The following is a 17967-nucleotide window of genomic DNA, read 5'->3' as shown; positions in this document are numbered from 1 at the left end:
TGACATCAAAAGGAATCATTTGTATTTTAATACATTAAAATAGAAAAAAAATCATTGTATTAATATTTAAAAATACTCTTGTTTTTTTAATCAAATAAATGCAGCCAAAACATTAAAAAACGTATCAACCACAGACTTTTGATCTGTAGTGTGTATATAATAAACAGTAGCGTTCTGATGTGTATATCAGAAATTACTAAAGTCATGAAATTAATATAATGTAAATACTTATGGACCATACATACACATAAACAAAAAGGAGACCTTTTGCGAGAAAGGAAAGGGTTTAATGATGCTGTAAACACGTTTTATTCCATTATTACAAAAACTGCAGTTGTACTGTACCATAATCCTTAAAAACATTCAATGCAAACAATTTAACATTAAATATTACTATCTAAGCTGAGACCTTTCAGTGTGCATATCACAATTCCAACATTAAAACCTGCAGAAATAGTGAAAGTGCTCTAAAATGGATGAAAAGTAAAGTTAGCATGCAAAATCAAATGTCTTTAACCATAAATGTACAAAAACTAGCAAATAATCTCAAATCAGTGAGATTATATCAAACAATATCAAATCAATGGTGCAAAAAAGCTGATTTAATTTATTATGTTTCTTTTATGATTGCCATGGCGATTAAAAAAGGCTATTGGTTAAAGATCAGAAGGCATATTATTGAATGTGTGGACAGACGTGCATACAGTGTGTGTGTGTGTGTGTGTGTGTGAAGGGACAAAGAGAGAAGGCTAGAGCTAACAATAATTGAGACTCTCTCAGAAGATTAGTGAGTATGTGTGAGAGAAAAAGAGAGTTCATTCAAAGAAAGAACTATAAAAAGCCCTGCGAGATGCACCATGATTCATCAGTCTTGGGAGGTCAGGGTCCCTTCAGCACACTGGAGGAGCTATTTCATGTCTAGTACATGACAATATTCAGAAGTCTGCTTTGTGAGCCTGACCATGACTGGCTAGGGGAAGTTTGTGTGTGTGTGCGCTGAATACAAAAGAGAAACATTGTGCTTTTTGCTCCTACATCCATCCATAGCTGCAACACAGACACTCTCAATAAAAAACAGCAAGTTTTAGCATCCCCAACCGCTGAACCAATAAAAGAGCTCAGAGAAAGCAAGCTGAATGCTGATTAACGAAGATGAAGCTGTAAACAAGTGATCACTATTAAGTTCTCATTTTGTCCCTAATGTTTTTTCACAAAGCCCCCAACTTTGACCATAAAGCCTAAAAGCCTGTTCACACTAAGTCCAATGTGACTAAATGGCAAGAAATTTTAAAATAGTCACAAAAAGTGCCTACAGACAATCTCTGATAGTCCCACAACTACTTTCAGTGTAAACACATACCATAAACCTACGTTTCCTACATTTTATTGTGGCTTGTACTATTATAAATAAAATATTCACAAACAAAATATTTTAACAAACAAAACAAATAGCAATCAATCTGATGCCAAATTTTTGTTATTCTCTGAAATGCAAATGCATAAAAAGCCTTCAAAAATTCCAGATCATCATAGTACAATATATTTATTTTCATCTGATCTTGGATTTGATTTTGGCATGCAAAATGCATTTCGTTTATTTATTTATTTCGGGGGTGTGGGGGGAATAGACCTTAATGCTTCACCAAAGCACTTCCTAAGCACAACTATAACCACAGCTCCAGCCTCAAACATGGCAACATGTTCATTTGAAATCTGATTTTCTTTCAGCTGGATCCTGTGTGTTTTGGATATTTGCTTATAACAGCCTCCCCAAAACTACACCTTCTCTAGGCCGTGCTTCTCCACGGAGGATTTCCAGAAATCCCAGCTTTGTCAAAAATTCCATCCGTAATCCATCTATAGGCTGGACCTCGCAAAAAACACCCTGTGAACCTGAGGAAGAAAGAGAAAGGAAATGCTCAAGGCTAATATCAATGATATTATCAGCCAGTCTGGAAACATGCTTAAAATCAGCGTTTGTTCACCGTTAGCTTTGAGAGCCGTTAGCAGGGCTGTGAGGAGGCTACGACTGACGCTACAATCCACCAGTTCAGGAAGAGCCTCAAGCCTGAGCCGAGATGGGAAATGATACAGCAGGGAGTCTGGATAGTCCTGTTCTTCATGGAAATACACCAGCGCCTCCTAGGGATTTGGAGGAGAAAGTGCAATTCAAGCCATGTCAGGATTAGATGTTACTATTGCACCATTTTAAGAATACTGCATAATAAGTGTGGTTGTGTGTTTAGCTTTAACTCTTACCTTTGTTGCAGTATGTCCACTCGCTCCATGGGGGCGTGAAGGATATTTGTCCCTCATAGCAGGTAGCCAGGTGGCCTGATATCGTTTGGCAAAGGAGCGGACATCCAGAATACCCACAGCGCACCCACATACACCCAGTTCATCCTCCAGAACCAAGCTGTACTCTGGGCACAAGGCCAGAGACGCACCCAGACACCTGAAACACAAACACACACCAGAAAGAGGCTGATATTTCTCATATACCTCAGGACTGCAAAACATTAAGGAATTACATTTTAGTACAACCTCCTGTTTTTCTTGTATTTTCTTAAAGAATGTGTTCTCCCTTTATATACAGTACCATTCAAATGTTTGGGGTTGATACAGTTTTTTAATGTTTTAGAAAAACGTCTGCCAAGGCTGCATTTATTAGTAAAAACAGCAATATTGTGAAATATTGTTACAATTTTTAATTCATATTTCATTTTAATATATTTTTTAATGAAATGTATTCCTGTAATGGCAGGTCTGATTGTTCAGCAGCCATTATTCCAGTCTTCAGTGTCACTTTTTTTTTTTGTAACATAAATGTCTTTACTGTCACTTTATCTCAGGAATCAGTGACAATGAGAAGATATAGTTTGTGCTCAGATAGAAGCATCTACTGAACAATAAAAGTCAGAACATTTTATATAGGGGCTGTGATATGCTTGAGAGCAATTCTTGCCTGTCCCCAATGAAATCTGGATGGGAGATGGCAGCATCCTGGCTCCCTTTACCCCTCTGATGCAACTGACGCACCATTCGGTACAGCTCCACCTAGAGTTGTGGGGGGAAAAAACAATGAGAAGAGTCAGAAATGGGTAATGAGATTCCCCTTGTCCAAATACCCACACTTGCGGTCTTGGCCACTTGAGAGCGTGTGCGCGCGACAGGAAGTAAGTGCGCAAGACTGTCCCAGGTCTTAAAAACGCCAGTGCGCAGTGCCCTTAACGCACACTAAATCCACACTATCTCAAATACCACTCCGGAGCACTAGTCTCATATAAGTAGTCAAGTGGTCAAGTGCAAAGACCGCAAGTGTGGACAAGGCTATTGAGTCAATTGGTTACCAAGTGTGCTTGAGTCACCTTGTCTTTTTGCTGGAATGGCCGTATATTATAAAGTCGAGAGGTGGGGAACAGAGGGGGAGGGTGACTGAACAACTCAGTGCTGGTCCCCACAGGCAGAAGCATCTGATTCACACCAACACCAGAGGCAGACAAAACAAGAACAAGACAGGAAAAGATCAAGCAGACTGTGAAAAAACTGCAACAAATCAATCTGGCCCTTTAACCTAATCTAATGCCATTTGTAACTGAATCATTAATTATATCATTCTTACCTGCACCTCTCCAGATAGTCCTCCTTTAAACACCCATGGTTCCGCCTCCACGCCATGGAGCTCCGCCCCTGAAGAAGCCCCACACCCTGTGAACAATTCCAAACATCAAGAGTGCCAATCCACTGCAGGAACCAGTAGGTTTAAACAAATCATTTTGTGTTACTTAACTGTGAACACATTCAAATGTGTCATATTTCAGTTGGTTACAAGACAGATTTTAATGTGTTTGACACTAATGTGACATTTTTTGATGTGCCATATTTTTGATTAACCATATTTGAACATACTACTGTTTGAATACACTACTGTTCAACAGCTTGGAGTTGGTAATTTTTTAAATATTTTTGAATTGGTCACTAAGGCTGCATTTATTTGATATAAAATAAAAACAGCAATATTGTGAAACGTTATTACAAATTACAATCACTTTTTTTCCTGTTTTCATATATCTGCAAATCTAATTTATGCCTGTGATTGCAAAGCTATGATATCCTCATTTGGTGCTCAAAAAACATTTTTATATTATTATCAATGTTAAAAACAGCTATGCTGCTTAATCATAAAGGTTTGTTTTCCAAAACTCTTTATTGAATAGAATGTTGGACAGAAATAATGGTTTGCAACATTGTCACTTTTGATAAATTTTATGCACCCCTGCTAAATAGAAGTATTTATTTAATTTCTTTTTAAAAAATCTTACTAAAAACAGTCATTTGAAAAGCAGTGTAAACTAACATGAATCAGATTTGAGAGCTGCAGCACAGCACAACATTTCTGAACATTTCTACATTTCTTTCTTTTTCTTCACACAAAGCTAGTATAGACTTCAGAAAACTAAATATGAAGAAATGAATATGCTACAGTGTATAGGATGTATGTTTGACACTCACAGTGGAAGCAGTTCTTCCAGGAGCCTAGTGGAGAACCTTCACTCAGTATACGCCCTTCTGTGTAAGGAAATATGCTTGTGAGAAGATGGGAGATGGGTTCCTCAATTTTATTTATCACATGAGGGGAAAAGGCCTACATGACAAGACAAGATCATCGAGATCAAATCATCCCTACTGTCTCTCTCACCTAGCCAGCAGATGAAAGCCTTGGCCACCAGCAGGGTGTTTCTCAAGTCCCAGATGTAAGGGTAAAGGTCATAGAGAACAGCCCTATTGATGCTGTTCACAACAGCACCATGCAGTAAAGCCACATCATCACACGCAGCCAGGAAACGGCCCGCACGGTCCCGCCATTCCTCTACCTGAGAGAGCAAAAATGAACAACAAAAACCTCAACCAAATACCACTTTCATGATGAATCATTACTATAATCTCAATATCATCAACTTTATTATAAACAAATCAAATGACAAGTGAATTAATAGTGAATAAGGATCTTTTCACCTTCTGTGGCAAGGCCTTCTTGCCATTGCCATTGACACTGACGCAGTGACAGTTGGCTTTCAGCCATGTGAGGTCCTGCAGCAGATTCTGAGCAGGTGGTCCATGTTCATGAGGCAGGTAGTACAGCCCTACAAGCAACTGGACCTGGACCTCGCTGAGAGGAACCCTCCCAGAACACAATCCCCTTCTAGAGGTCTTTTCATGGCTGAAGCTCCTGGAGACCTGGTCCTCCCCAGCTTTCAGATCCTGGCCCATAAGAGGGTCTGCTGGGATTTCATCGCTAGCAAGAGCCCCTGTGCTCCGGGAAGAGGTTATGGGACATTTGGGCTGGGCTCCACGTTGATTGTCTGAGCTATCGGATGACTTTGATTTAACAGAGAGCATTAAGGGCTTGAGGTCTGTTGGCCTCACTTGACGTCCTAAAAGAAACAGTGAGCAATAATTGGACAAAAGCCGATTCATGTCAGCACTTACAACAGATTATTTGTGACAATAATCAATAATCAGTTAATAATCAATTAAAACTCAAGAAAATTAGCTGAAATAAAATAAGTTTATGTACCAAAATTAGTGAAATAAATAATAAACAGAAATTAAAGCTCAAAAGAAATATATATATATATAAACAAAATACAATACAACTAATAAAAGACAAAAGCAAATAACATTACTAAAATTTAAACTAAAAGAAAACTAAAAAATAAAAGCTAGTTACAAATATGACTAATTCCTATAAATAGCACTAAAAATGTTCATAAAATAATAGAATGTTAATAAAAATGTTTTCAGTCATTATTAAATTTTATGAAATAACAAATTCAAATTTTCATATATTTACTGTACATAAATCACTTTTCAAATTTACAAGTAAATTTGAGTTTTTTTTTTTAAATAGACGTTTTAGGATGCTTTACCAGGCTGCAGAGGAAGGCTGAGCTCCTTCATCCAGTCTTGCAAGGCAGATGACAACGCTCTATCCACACTATAGGCCTCTTCATTACCTACAGAGGTTATACTAGGTCAGCAAGGGGCAGAATATTTCTTTATACTCCTATTGAGTGCTTCTGTATGTTTGTTCATTCAATGTTTAAACGCTCTATGTTTTTACATTAATGAATTTACAGTAGCAGATGCTTTTATACAAAACAACTTACATTCCATTCAAGATATACATTTGATCAGATTTTGCATGCCCTGGGAATCAATCTCATAATCTTAACATATCTACATCCATACTACAATATTTAAGCCGCTCTATCCTCCATTCTGCTCTCACCTTTCCCCTCCTCCTTTCCTTCTTTATACCAGCTTCCCAGGGTATGCAGAGGGATGAAATTGGCTTCAAATTCGCAGTTTGGATTTAGCAGCAGACCCCTCAGATGGGCCCTGAGTCCAGGGGGGCGGCCCTTAAAAGGCCCCAGGAAGACACGTCGGGAGTCATAATCATTAGCATGAAGGTTGTCCCAAATGAGGGGTGGCCTTCGAAGCACCGACTGAACCTCAGCTAGTGATTCAGGACTTAGTTCCCGTGATATCACCTTATTTCCTATAGGAGAATAATGTGACCAAATATGTGAATGTTAGAAGTTTGGTTTCTGTAACAAACTGACACTTAGTGAGTGTGAATTCTTTAAGGACACACTGAAAATGTATCTCACCGGTCCAGATGACAGAGATGCCAGGGAGAAGATCCTCCCCAATTGTCAGCAGGTAGGCAGACTTTGACACGCTAGGAGTGCACAGAGAACTACAGTACTCTAGAGAGAAAAGAAATAACAACACAGTACTGTTTGGGGGAAAGAATTAGAGAACAATGTAAGAAAAGGCACAGAGAATGACAATGAGGTTTGAAGATGGGTAGTGTCAGATCATCCAAAATGTAGATAAATTTATTTCTTCATTGAAACAGATTTGGAGAAGTTTTCCATTATTGCATTACATCACTTGCTCACCAATGGATCCTCTGCAGTGAATGGGTGCCGTCAGAATGAGAGTCCAAACAGCTGATAAAAGCATCACAAGAATCCACAAGTAATCTATGCAACTCCAGTCCATCAAATAATGTCTTGTAAAGTAAAAGTTGTGTGTTTGTATTAAACAAGTCCATCATTAAAGGGGTCATATGATGCTGCTAAAAAGAACATTATTTGGTCTATTTGGTGTAATGAAATGTGTTTATGCGGTTTAAAGTAAAAAAAAAAACACATTAATTTCCACATAATGCACATTATTGTTTCTCCTCTATGCCCCGCCTTTTTGAAACACGTTGATTTTTACCATACTGTGATGCCGTGTCCCGGCCGGAGTGATGATTCAAAAACATGAAAACCCATTACAAACGAGGCATTTGTTGCATCCAGTGGGGACATAATTACGGATTATAATGACTTATATTGTCTTTTTACGCGTTGCATCGCGCCTCATAAACATAAAACCATGTCTGCGTTTGTGATCGGAGAAATGACAAACAACAAGTGATAATCTACACTGCCCAAAAAACTCACGTTTGAATCGTCAGCGGCAAATTCTTTAAATATAAAAAACTTACTTACAGTCTGTGAGTTAGAACAGCCGGCATTGTAGTCTACTCTAGCAGGATCAGGAAACAGTCCTCCATAAAATGCGCTGCACACATCTGAATATTTGGGTTAAACTGTTCTGGAACAGTGTTGTAAATACAACTTAACCACTGATTTGTAGTCGTGTCCTCTTTTGGAATGCCAAACAAAGTAGTTTAGCTTTCACAACGAAAAACACAGCAGCCTAGCGTGAAGGGAAGCCCCAGCTTAGCGTGCGCTGAGACCGGGATAGAGTGAGCTGAGGCCGGGCTAGAGTGAGCTGAGGCGGCGGGGTCGAGAACGGCGCGCCCGGCAGATCCGACGAATGAGCGACAACCACATGTGACGACCCCGGGCTGGACTCCGCTTCGTCCACGGTGAAAGTTGATGTATATCCTCAGCAACCAGCACGGATCAGCTCCAGGCATGACGAAGCGGATATCGTCCTCTTTTGGAAGACCAGAAGTGGATATCGTCCTCTTTTGGAAGACCAAACAAAGTAGTTTCGCTTTCACAACGAAGCACACAGCGTCTTCACGACATGGCTGCAGCGTCAACAATACTACAGCAAGAATAAAAGTTACACCTTCTTTCTTTGCGTGAACATTTGGGCGGCGTTATGCAAATCTTCCCACATAGTGAGGTAGAGATGTGGGGGCGTGTTAGAACGAGCCGTTTTAGGTAGGTGTGGCTGACTCTGAACTTTTATAAAGAATATCTCTTTGGATTTGAGACTTTAGTCTTTGCAACTTTACAGATCTTCTTTATGCACCAAGAGCTTGTAACACTCCAAAGAGAAAGGAAAAATTTAAATCGCATCATATGACCCCTTTAATGCATTTTTAACTTCAAATCATTGCTTCCTCAAGTCTAGTAAATATGCAGAGATCAAGCACTGCTCACAAGCGAAAAAACCATACAAAACTGTTCTAAACAAACATGTTGGTGAATTTTGATGTGAGAGGACAAAAGGGGATTAGTATAGATTATGGATATTTTGGCCAGAATCTATAGTTTAAAGTTAAATGCCTCAATGAATTATTTGTTTCTTACAAACACAGTTTTTACTTCACAAGATGTTAATTGATGGACTGGACTCACTGTTTGGACTCTCATTCTGGCGGCACCCATTTACTGCAGAGGATCCATTTGTGAACAAGTGACAGAATGCTAAATTTCTCCAAATCTTAGGAAGAAACAAACTCTTGTACATCTCGGATAGCCTGAGGGTTAATAGATCTTAAGCCAAATTACATTTTTGTTTGAACTATTCCTTTAAGGTAACATTTAGTAAATGTGTCACTTTATTAAACTGATTTTTGCTCTGTAATGAACTAAGCTTGACATATTTATGTATTAGCTTACCAGTGGGACAGAATAGGAAGACAGGTGGTTCCCCCAGGAAACGGAAGATCTCATTGGCCACGGTAACCTGGGCATGAGCAAATGAGGAAAAGGCCTCTGTATCTGACTGGCACATGGAGTGATCAATGTCATCAAATAGGAGGGCAAAAGCCTGACAGCCCAGGTCTGACACCTAGTGGAGAAATAGTGGCATTCATGAACTAACACATATTAGTCAAACAGAACAACAGTTGTGCAAATGTGTCTTTGATCACAAGGAAGCGCATTAAAATGAGAGGGAGATGAAGTGAGTTTGCTTACTTGGCTGAGTTTGCGTTTAAGCAGTGTGAGGTCACAAGAGCTGGAGAAGACGATATCCTGACCCGGAGAAAGAGCGTATACAAATGTCAGACCCCTCGACTCTGCCTCACACACCAAAGCGGTTAACTGAGCTGGAGACAGTGACAGAAAATGGAGAGAGAATGAAAACATGAAAGGTTTTCAGGTGTGATACGGCCCTAAAAACACAGAAATATAGTGCCACAATGGTGCCACAAATACCATACGAGAATCACACTATTTTCGAACAATACTCCTGAGTCGTTATTTGTTATACTGAATGCAGGCAAAAATGTATCATTTTATATAGTTAATTATCTGAAAAAGGCATTTGGGTTAAGATATGAAAGCCTAACACACAGCAGCAGCTCACACCAATAACTGAATGCCATATAATGGCAAAATATAATTTGTGTTTGTATAATAATATGATTAGGTGCCATTTAGAAATGTTGTTCTTAGAAATACATTTTAACAATCTCTGCTAAGACGACCAAGCATTTATATTCTGATTGCTCAGATTATGTTTTCTAGATATTAATATTTTTGGGGCAGTAATAATAAAAAATAATGAAAGCCTTTAGTTATACAAAGATCAGTAAATTAAATTAAAATAGACAGATTAAATAAACACTTTAACCCAGTGTGTCTATATACTGTAATCTGAAATATCTAAATACTGGGTATAAATAAATACACATACCCTCTTCCTCTGCTGAATAAACCTCCCTCCACAGTAACCTGTGCTTCAGATCATCTTTAGGACCATACAGATATGTGTTCAAACTCCACATCTGCATCCTGAAAGGGACAATAGGGAACAGGTGCATTAAGAGACAAATCATATCAGTGGATTTTCAATCATGTTTTGAGAATATTGTGTAAGAAGAGAACAAGGCACAGCAGGGAGAAAGAGAGAGAGAGAGAGACAGGCAGAAAATAGAGACATTCATTGATCTTGCATCATTAATAATATAAGGGGACGCATGTCCTGCAGGGAATGAGTGTGAGTTTAACAACAACAAAGGGTCGATTCCTCTGCAGAGGAAAAAAGTGAATGATCTGCCCCTCTATGAATTTCAACCTATTTATGAACAAAAACGGTTTAACTGCAGTGTGATATTTGAGTGTTGTTCTTAATATAATAATTTCGGTGGCAATGACAATGGCCTCTAAATAAATATTAAATGAACATCATGATTACTGCACAAAATGTGCACTATTACCAATACAGAGATTTAACTTGAACTTTCAAGTCCCATGGGAACTTTTGTGATGTAAAGGTCAAATTAAAACATTAAGAAATCTTGAGAACTTCTTACCATGCTTTTATAATTTATTTTTGCATTTATTTATTTTTTAATGGCTTTAAGATTTTATTGCTGCATCCATGCCCCAGATTAATTAACAATTTTACAATCTACATAATGAGTGAAGTAATCCTTTTGCAATTTTCCCTTTAAAAATATCAAAAGTTATTATACTTGGTAACCAACATGTCAATGTGGAGTAAATTCCATAATGTAAAATATCAAATAAAAGAGCTGAATTACAATATCAATATGACTAAAATATAGATATTTGAATTATGCATAGTGTAGAATCAAGTTGTACATTTGCCGAAATTATTGTAAAAAATATTATTTAAATCTGCTAAGCAAACTGGCACTGTAGTGGTAATCATGATGTTTAGCCTATATACAGTTGGACATTGCTAGTGGACATTAAATAAACTAGCGTGAAAACTAGTGTTGAAAGTGTTATAGGAGTTTATTTTCTAAAACTCAACAAGACAAGTACTCTAGACTACTGTGGTCTGTAAGATGACTGTTTCAGAGGATGGGTTTCTTCCCATCTTAATCAAGATCTCAGACAAAAACTGAGTTAACTATAAATTAAATATTACATCTTGCCTACCATATAATGAGTGTTTCTGTGTGTGCGTCTCAGGAGAAAAGCAGACTCCCTAAATAGATTGAGGCTAGTGCTTGTTAAAATATTAAAGAACCTCCCCAAAGGTTAACCTCAAGCAAGCGTGTGCACACACTCACTCACACACACACACACACACAAAGCTAATTTTGGGTCTCTCCCTCTCCAAACTATTTAAAATGCTAATGCACAAATCTATCGTTCACTCTTTCTCTCCCTCTTCCTCCCTCACTTCCCTTTTCTCCTCCTTCTCTCCCTTCATCTACTGCATCAGCACAATCGCTTCACTCTCAATCAAGCGTGTAAAAATTCTCATTCCCCTTCTTTCGCCTGCACTATTAATCTTTTTATCCAGGGTTGAGTTTGGACCAGTGCCTCTTTCACTTGTGTGTGTGGGTGGGTAGGATACTCTCTCGCTTCTCTCCTTTCTTCCTGTGCAGATGGATTCCAACACACTCTTAATTTCTGTCATGTCCGAGCCATTGTACATTAATGTAAATTCTACTGATTTAGACCTCACAACCCAAGGCATCAACCAGAACAGGCTGAAAAATATATACAAATCAGTAATTTTTCACATAGTATGTATGTCTTATACCATGTGTTTCTAAAGATGTCTCAGAATGGGAAAGAATATATCAATCACAAGTTATTATTCATCTTTTTTCAAGTTTAAGAAAATCTGCTTTACCAAACTTAAAGGGAAGAGAACTTAATTTTTTCTGATCGAATCTACTAGTTAATGCCAGCTCACTGAGTAAAGTGTGAGCTTTGTTCATTAGTGCTGCAGCAGAGAGAGAGAAAACTGCTTTCTGACTGAATGGGAGCAGGGACTCAATACAGGACAGCAGCAAATACTTGTTTTAAGTGCTGATGTGTTGGTGTCCCCTCCAGGATTCTTAGCTAGATAAACCAGGAAGAGTAGCTTGACCAACAGCTTCAGTTTTGTTGGAAACCATAATGGCAAACAGCTAGACCAGCACTGAATCAGGCTGAACCATCATGGAAAGATGGTGTTTTCAGCAGGGATACCTCAAAAAGTTCACCCCAAGATGAAAATGTTCTGGATATTTACTCACCATCCATCCAAGATGTAGACGAGCTTGTTTGTTCATTGAAACAGATTTGGAGAAATGTAACACTCCATCACTTGCTCACAAGTGGATCCTCTGCAGTGAATGGGTGCCATGAGAATGAGAGTACAAACAGATGATAAAAACATCACAACTAATCCACATGACTCCATCCATCAATTAACATCTAAAACACCCTAATGATGGATTTATGTATTACAAATATCATAGGCGGAGGGTGAACCAACTCCAGGGTAAGGCAAAAAGCAGCCATTAACTCAGTCATTCTTGAGACGTGGGACAAAACCGGTCCAGCAAGGGTAACTGCTATTAGCTTTAAAAAATAAAAATATTTTCAATTTTAAATGTCATGAGGGATTCATAATAGAATGTATTTAACACAATTATCACCTTCAATTTAATTTTCTCATTATTATACCAAATGTGTGTTTCTTAATGTCCTCTCACTACATCTAAAACAGTGTGTCCACAGAGAAGGGTTCAAGCATTCATATGCAATAAAATGGATAAAAAAATGTTTTTAATGATGATAAAGAGCTTGTTTTATCAAAAGCAACACTTAATAATATCTCCTATCAAAGCAAGGTTGTTTTTTAATGACACATGCATGTTTCATAAGATTTTAAAGCTGCGTCCCCACTTTTTGTCAACACCGTCAGACGTTCAATAAAGCGTAATAAACTCAGGGAATATGAGGGGCAGCTGTCACTAATGTGACTCTTGAATAAAAGCTTTATAAACAATAACATACTCACTGTTTGTTGTGTTTGTTTTAATACAGTAATTGACTGATTCAATGTATTTGATAGTTAAAATTATTACAAATTCAGGTTTTCGTCACCTCCGTCAGATGTGTCACCTCTGTCAGTTTAATATTTTGATAATATATCATTATGATATTTTATATTTGTTGTGGAATTGTCGGTCACATGTGAAAGTGCAATCTGTCTGCTAACACGAGAATGTGTTTTGAAATGTTAAAAACATCTTGATTGCTGTTAAAGATGAAGCTGAAATTATATTACACAGTCCAAGGTAAAAAAGCTAATTTTGTTACAAAAGGTTGTATCAAAGCATAGCTCAGTAGCTTAGTACATATAAGATACATAAATGTAGTTTCATTTATCTGAGTACAAGGTTTTATTTTTTCAATTTTGCACCCTGTTTTGTCCCACTTCTCAAGAATGACTATACTAGCCTACAAACATCATAAACCCATCTTTTTAAAGAACCAGACATGGGTGTCATGTAGGCTAATAAAATATGTTTAATGGGACTGAATTTGTATTTAACATGATTACAGTTTAATAAAAACATTAGAAATTGATAAAACGTTTCCTTTCCAAGGTTATTCAAACAGTGAATAAATTATACAGAAAGTGACATCAAAAAACAAAACTATCGTTTTAATCACTGAAGCTGTCTACACTTTGAAATGAATCTCTTACGTTGTACTTAGGCTATATCTGCTCTTTGTTGTTTATGGTGAGAGAATACGCGGAATTCAGTCAGCGAACGCTCGCGCACTCAAAACCGATGAGTTTCAGCGATGATTCATCTGAACGCCTCTGATTGGCCAATGCCTTCCTAAGCTCAACAGAATCGCATGTGATTGGTTATAATGCTCAACACTGTAAATACGCGTAAAATGAAATACGGTGCAACATGAGCAGTTCTTAATTTAATGCCGTAATCGACACTTTTTAATCATTTTCATTTTGTTAGCAACAGACGTAATAGATGTAATTTGTTTGCGCAGGGGCATTTTCGTCCAATTTAGTGGCATTTTCCCCCTAGCCTTCCCCAGCCTTACACATGCTCCGCCTATGACAAATATGGACTGGAGTTGTGTGTGGATTACTTACTTGTGTACCATTGTGATGCTTTTATCAGCTGTTGAACTCTTATTCTTATGGCACCCATTAACTGTAATGGTAAATTTCTCTAAATCTTTTCCAATAAAGAAACAAACTCATTTAGATGGCTTGAGGGTGAGCACATGTTCAGCAAATTGACATTTTAGGGTGAACAATTCCTTTAAGAATATAGCAAATAATAATAATACTTTCTCTCTTTTCTTCTACTTCACCCATGCTCTGATTCCAAATGGACTTGTTCCTTGCCACTGATTTCACCACAGCTAATGTATGAAAATGTGTGAAACTGGCTCAGTGGAGTCATGCTGGCACCAATGTCCAGTCATTAGTCATAAAAAGCCACTTGGCTACTTGTCTCTCTGCCTACACGGCTTCACACCTCTGCAAGGCACCAGCTGCTCTGTGCTGCCCCCTGGGCAGCTTTACTGTACTGCTATGATACCACCATGTTTCCAACATGATCTAAATAAATATCCCTTGTTACATTACATAACTGCAGATATTTAATATATAATATGTTGTGTCCCTTTAGTGATACAAATGCATATAATGTGCAATCTCGTCATCCCATCCCATACTTACCACTGAAATAGCACCTTCCTTTGTTCCATTGACCAGGGTCTCCCATAGAAACCTAAGGAGTACAATATACAGATATATCACACCAGTAACACATGCAGACACACACGTGATTTGTTCTCCATTTACACAAGGCAGCATTTCATAACCATCACAAAGCTTCAATATTTCTGTTCTCTTCCACCTCCTCTTCACTGCAACCCACTCAAAACAGTCGGATTTTGGGCAGACTCTGAATTATGGGCTTGGAGCTTTCATGCTATACTGGACCAGTTATGTAATAGCAATCAGGGCCATCCATCGCTAGGGGTGGGCATTGGGAAGCAGTGCAGGATTATATGTATCAAAGCTTTGTTTGAGGCACTCTGTAACAAGTAAACTGCATCGTTTTTAGAGTTGTTTATACACATATTTAGCTGTGTTTTCTGTACATTTTTTCCTGAAGACTACCATGGTACTACTTGAATTCACTCTGAATACTTTATGGCTGATCATTTCACATGTTAGTCAGGTGGGTAGTTCTTGGCCAGAATAAGCTGCAATGAGAAACAGATTTTTGAAGCAAGCACAGACTTTTTGCTGCAAACATTCTGCACTGTTTTGTGGTTGCTTGTGCAGAAAACATTTAGAATAATTAGTAAGACATTTAAATACACAGAATTCATGTAATGTCATGAAGTTATATATTTATATATAATATATATTTAATATTTATTCAATTATTGTAGCATTAAAAACAAGTTCAATCCGTGTTACATCCATATCCACATTTACAATATGCATCCGTCCTCTCAATAAACTCAAACTAACTTGTACTGAGAGCTGATAAACAACTTCACAAGACACATCCAATGGATTTTCTATCTTAACTTCCAAAAACTTTATAGAATTTGGCACTGACGCTGTTCTAGCATTCTAGGATTAGATTTTGCTGCATTAGGTAAGACAGTGGTTGGTTATTATTTATCATGCTGGCTGCCATGCTGATGGAAAAACAAACCACGCATATATTCATGCTTGATTTGCTTCAGTAATTATGTATATAGCATGACTGGTTACTGGTATGTGAACAATAACAAATCAATAATTTGTATAGAATACATTTATATAGAAGGCTGTTGTATGGAATGTATGGAATGTATGGCTCTGGCCATCAGGATGAAAAAATCTATTGAGAAACTCTGTGTATCTTTTACTTAACAGCAGTCTGGCTTTACTAACATGCGGTTATTCAAGTCAAGACAAGTCCATTTTATTTGTATAGTGCTTTTCACAATACAAATAAGCTGCATACAAAATCTCATATTGTCTCGTGACGGAACTTCATTTTGGTTTCAAACTTAAACTTCACGACTGGGGAGTACAATTGAAATTTGGATGTTCTTCATCATGTTTTCACTGTCACATGACAAACCAGCATCTGTTGCAGCACTTCACTGCCATTCACAAGTCCTGTCCCATGATGCTCCAGAATCTTGGTGTAAGTAGGTGATCCAGGCACTTTTCGAATAGTATGAATTCAGACATATTACACTCTAAAAGATGCTGGGTTGTTTCAACCTAACTTTGGGTCAAATATGGACTAACCCAACTGTTGGGTTAAATTTTTACATTAAATTTTTAACCCAAAAGTTGGGTTAGTCCATATTTGATGCAAAGTTGGGTTGAAACAACCCAGCATTTTTTAGAGTGTACTCTTTTGGCATACTGTTTTTTGCATGCTAAATATGCAGTGACCAGCGCTGGGTGACTGATAAATGATTTTACATTTTTATGATCAAATTAATTATTAGCTTTTCATCAAACTCACAAATCCCTGCAGTTCCTTTCGAAACTACAGTTTGGGAAACCTTGAAGTACTGTAATGTTTAATGCACTTTATGTCGTTAATAACAATAAATGGAATATATTTTCTTACCCTCTGTATTTTTATATCAATATGGTACAAGATTATCCTATTTATTTTTTAGTTAGGTCAAAAGCAATCAAAAAGTATTCTGATTATATTACCTAAAAATGTGTAATGTAAAGGATTATGTCACTAACTACAAGTTTTGCCATGCACTAAAAAATGACCGTGAATTTAGCGGTAAAAGACTGTAAAAATGCTACAGTAAAAACCTTTTAAATGGTTGACAGTAAATTTCCCTTTACATGTAATTTTACGGTAGAATACTGTTTTTGGAAGTGGAAAAAGACCATATAATTTACAGTGAATAACCGTAAATTGACATTCCCAGAATTCCCTGCGTTACATTTCAAATTTGATGTTTTTTTGTCAAATGTTTCTTCTTAGTTTTTTCTTATCAGTTTTGTATATTAGGGTTGTATGTTAGACCTAATGTTGTTAAATTAATGTTTATTGCATTATTTCAGTTTCATGTGTGTTACCATGATGGGGTTTAGTGTTTGTGTGAATGACACTGTGCACCTTCTATATGTTATTATTTAAAGGCTGCTTGTGATGGGCTTTGGTTCATCATGTGACTTTCTCATCACCACCTGCATTTGGTGGTTATCAGTGTATTACAAAGGTACAAAACAGATTTCCATACTTATAAGTTGGTATATTAACACTCTATCAGTTAATGAAATTACGATACTTAACTGAGAAATTAATTCAAAACCATAAAACCTCAAATGTTGCTACCGTATTTTTTACGGTAACATTCCGGCAACCACAGCTGCCGGTTTTTTACCGTTAATTTTACGGAATAGTTTTTTACAGTTTGGAATCAGTAATGGATTACAATTTGTCAGTAATCTACCCACCTCTGGCAGTGACTTGTCAAGGCAGTTAATGTTTATTATCTTAATATCATCATGCTTTATAGTTGTACTTAGTAAATTACAGTTGAGTGATAATAAAGTTTACATTTTGCAACAGTCAAAATTTTCTGAATAGTATATATATATATATATCGCTTGATGTGAGTATGCATGTATGTATGCAGATAAAGTTGGATATACTTAAATATCTAACTTTATATAGAGAGCTGGGTGATAATATTGTTCACAATATGCAATGATATAAATGATGACATAGATTTGTTACATAGTATATACAGTGGGGCAAAAAAGTATTTAGTCAGCCACCAATTGTGCAAGTTCTCCCACTTAAAAAGATGAGAGAGGCCTGTAATTTTCATCATAGGTATACCTCAACTATGAGAGACAAAATGAGGGAAAAAAATCCAGAAAATCACATTGTAGGATTTTTAAAGAATT

The 17967-nt window shown here is 37.2% G+C and overlaps 1 protein-coding gene across 1 annotated transcript in view; it reads right to left on the bottom strand.

Annotated features, from left to right (window-relative positions):
- Window positions 1–308: 308 nt before the first annotated feature.
- The window catches only part of LOC107562569 (protein O-GlcNAcase), an 18976-nt gene continuing 1317 nt past the window's right edge, over window positions 309–17967 (bottom strand). Inside the window, exons 2-17 of the mRNA XM_016247224.1 lie at window positions 14743–14794; window positions 9961–10058; window positions 9240–9370; window positions 8940–9111; window positions 6675–6773; window positions 6293–6562; window positions 5931–6017; window positions 5017–5435; window positions 4700–4874; window positions 4513–4569; window positions 3623–3708; window positions 3369–3473; window positions 2966–3057; window positions 2260–2455; window positions 1986–2142; window positions 309–1893 (exon numbers count right to left, since the gene is read on the bottom strand). Of these exons, the coding sequence (XP_016102710.1) occupies window positions 1757–1893; window positions 1986–2142; window positions 2260–2455; window positions 2966–3057; window positions 3369–3473; window positions 3623–3708; window positions 4513–4569; window positions 4700–4874; window positions 5017–5435; window positions 5931–6017; window positions 6293–6562; window positions 6675–6773; window positions 8940–9111; window positions 9240–9370; window positions 9961–10058; window positions 14743–14794 (2333 nt within the window). The 3' untranslated portion in view covers window positions 309–1756. The remainder of the gene's footprint in view (window positions 1894–1985; window positions 2143–2259; window positions 2456–2965; window positions 3058–3368; window positions 3474–3622; window positions 3709–4512; window positions 4570–4699; window positions 4875–5016; window positions 5436–5930; window positions 6018–6292; window positions 6563–6674; window positions 6774–8939; window positions 9112–9239; window positions 9371–9960; window positions 10059–14742; window positions 14795–17967) is intronic.

The sequence above is a fragment of the Sinocyclocheilus grahami genome, unplaced genomic scaffold, assembly GCF_001515645.1.
Source record: "Sinocyclocheilus grahami isolate Dianchi unplaced genomic scaffold, SAMN03320097.WGS_v1.1 scaffold24.1, whole genome shotgun sequence".
NCBI lineage: Eukaryota > Metazoa > Chordata > Actinopteri > Cypriniformes > Cyprinidae > Sinocyclocheilus > Sinocyclocheilus grahami.
This window is presented reverse-complemented; position numbering and strand designations above follow the sequence as displayed.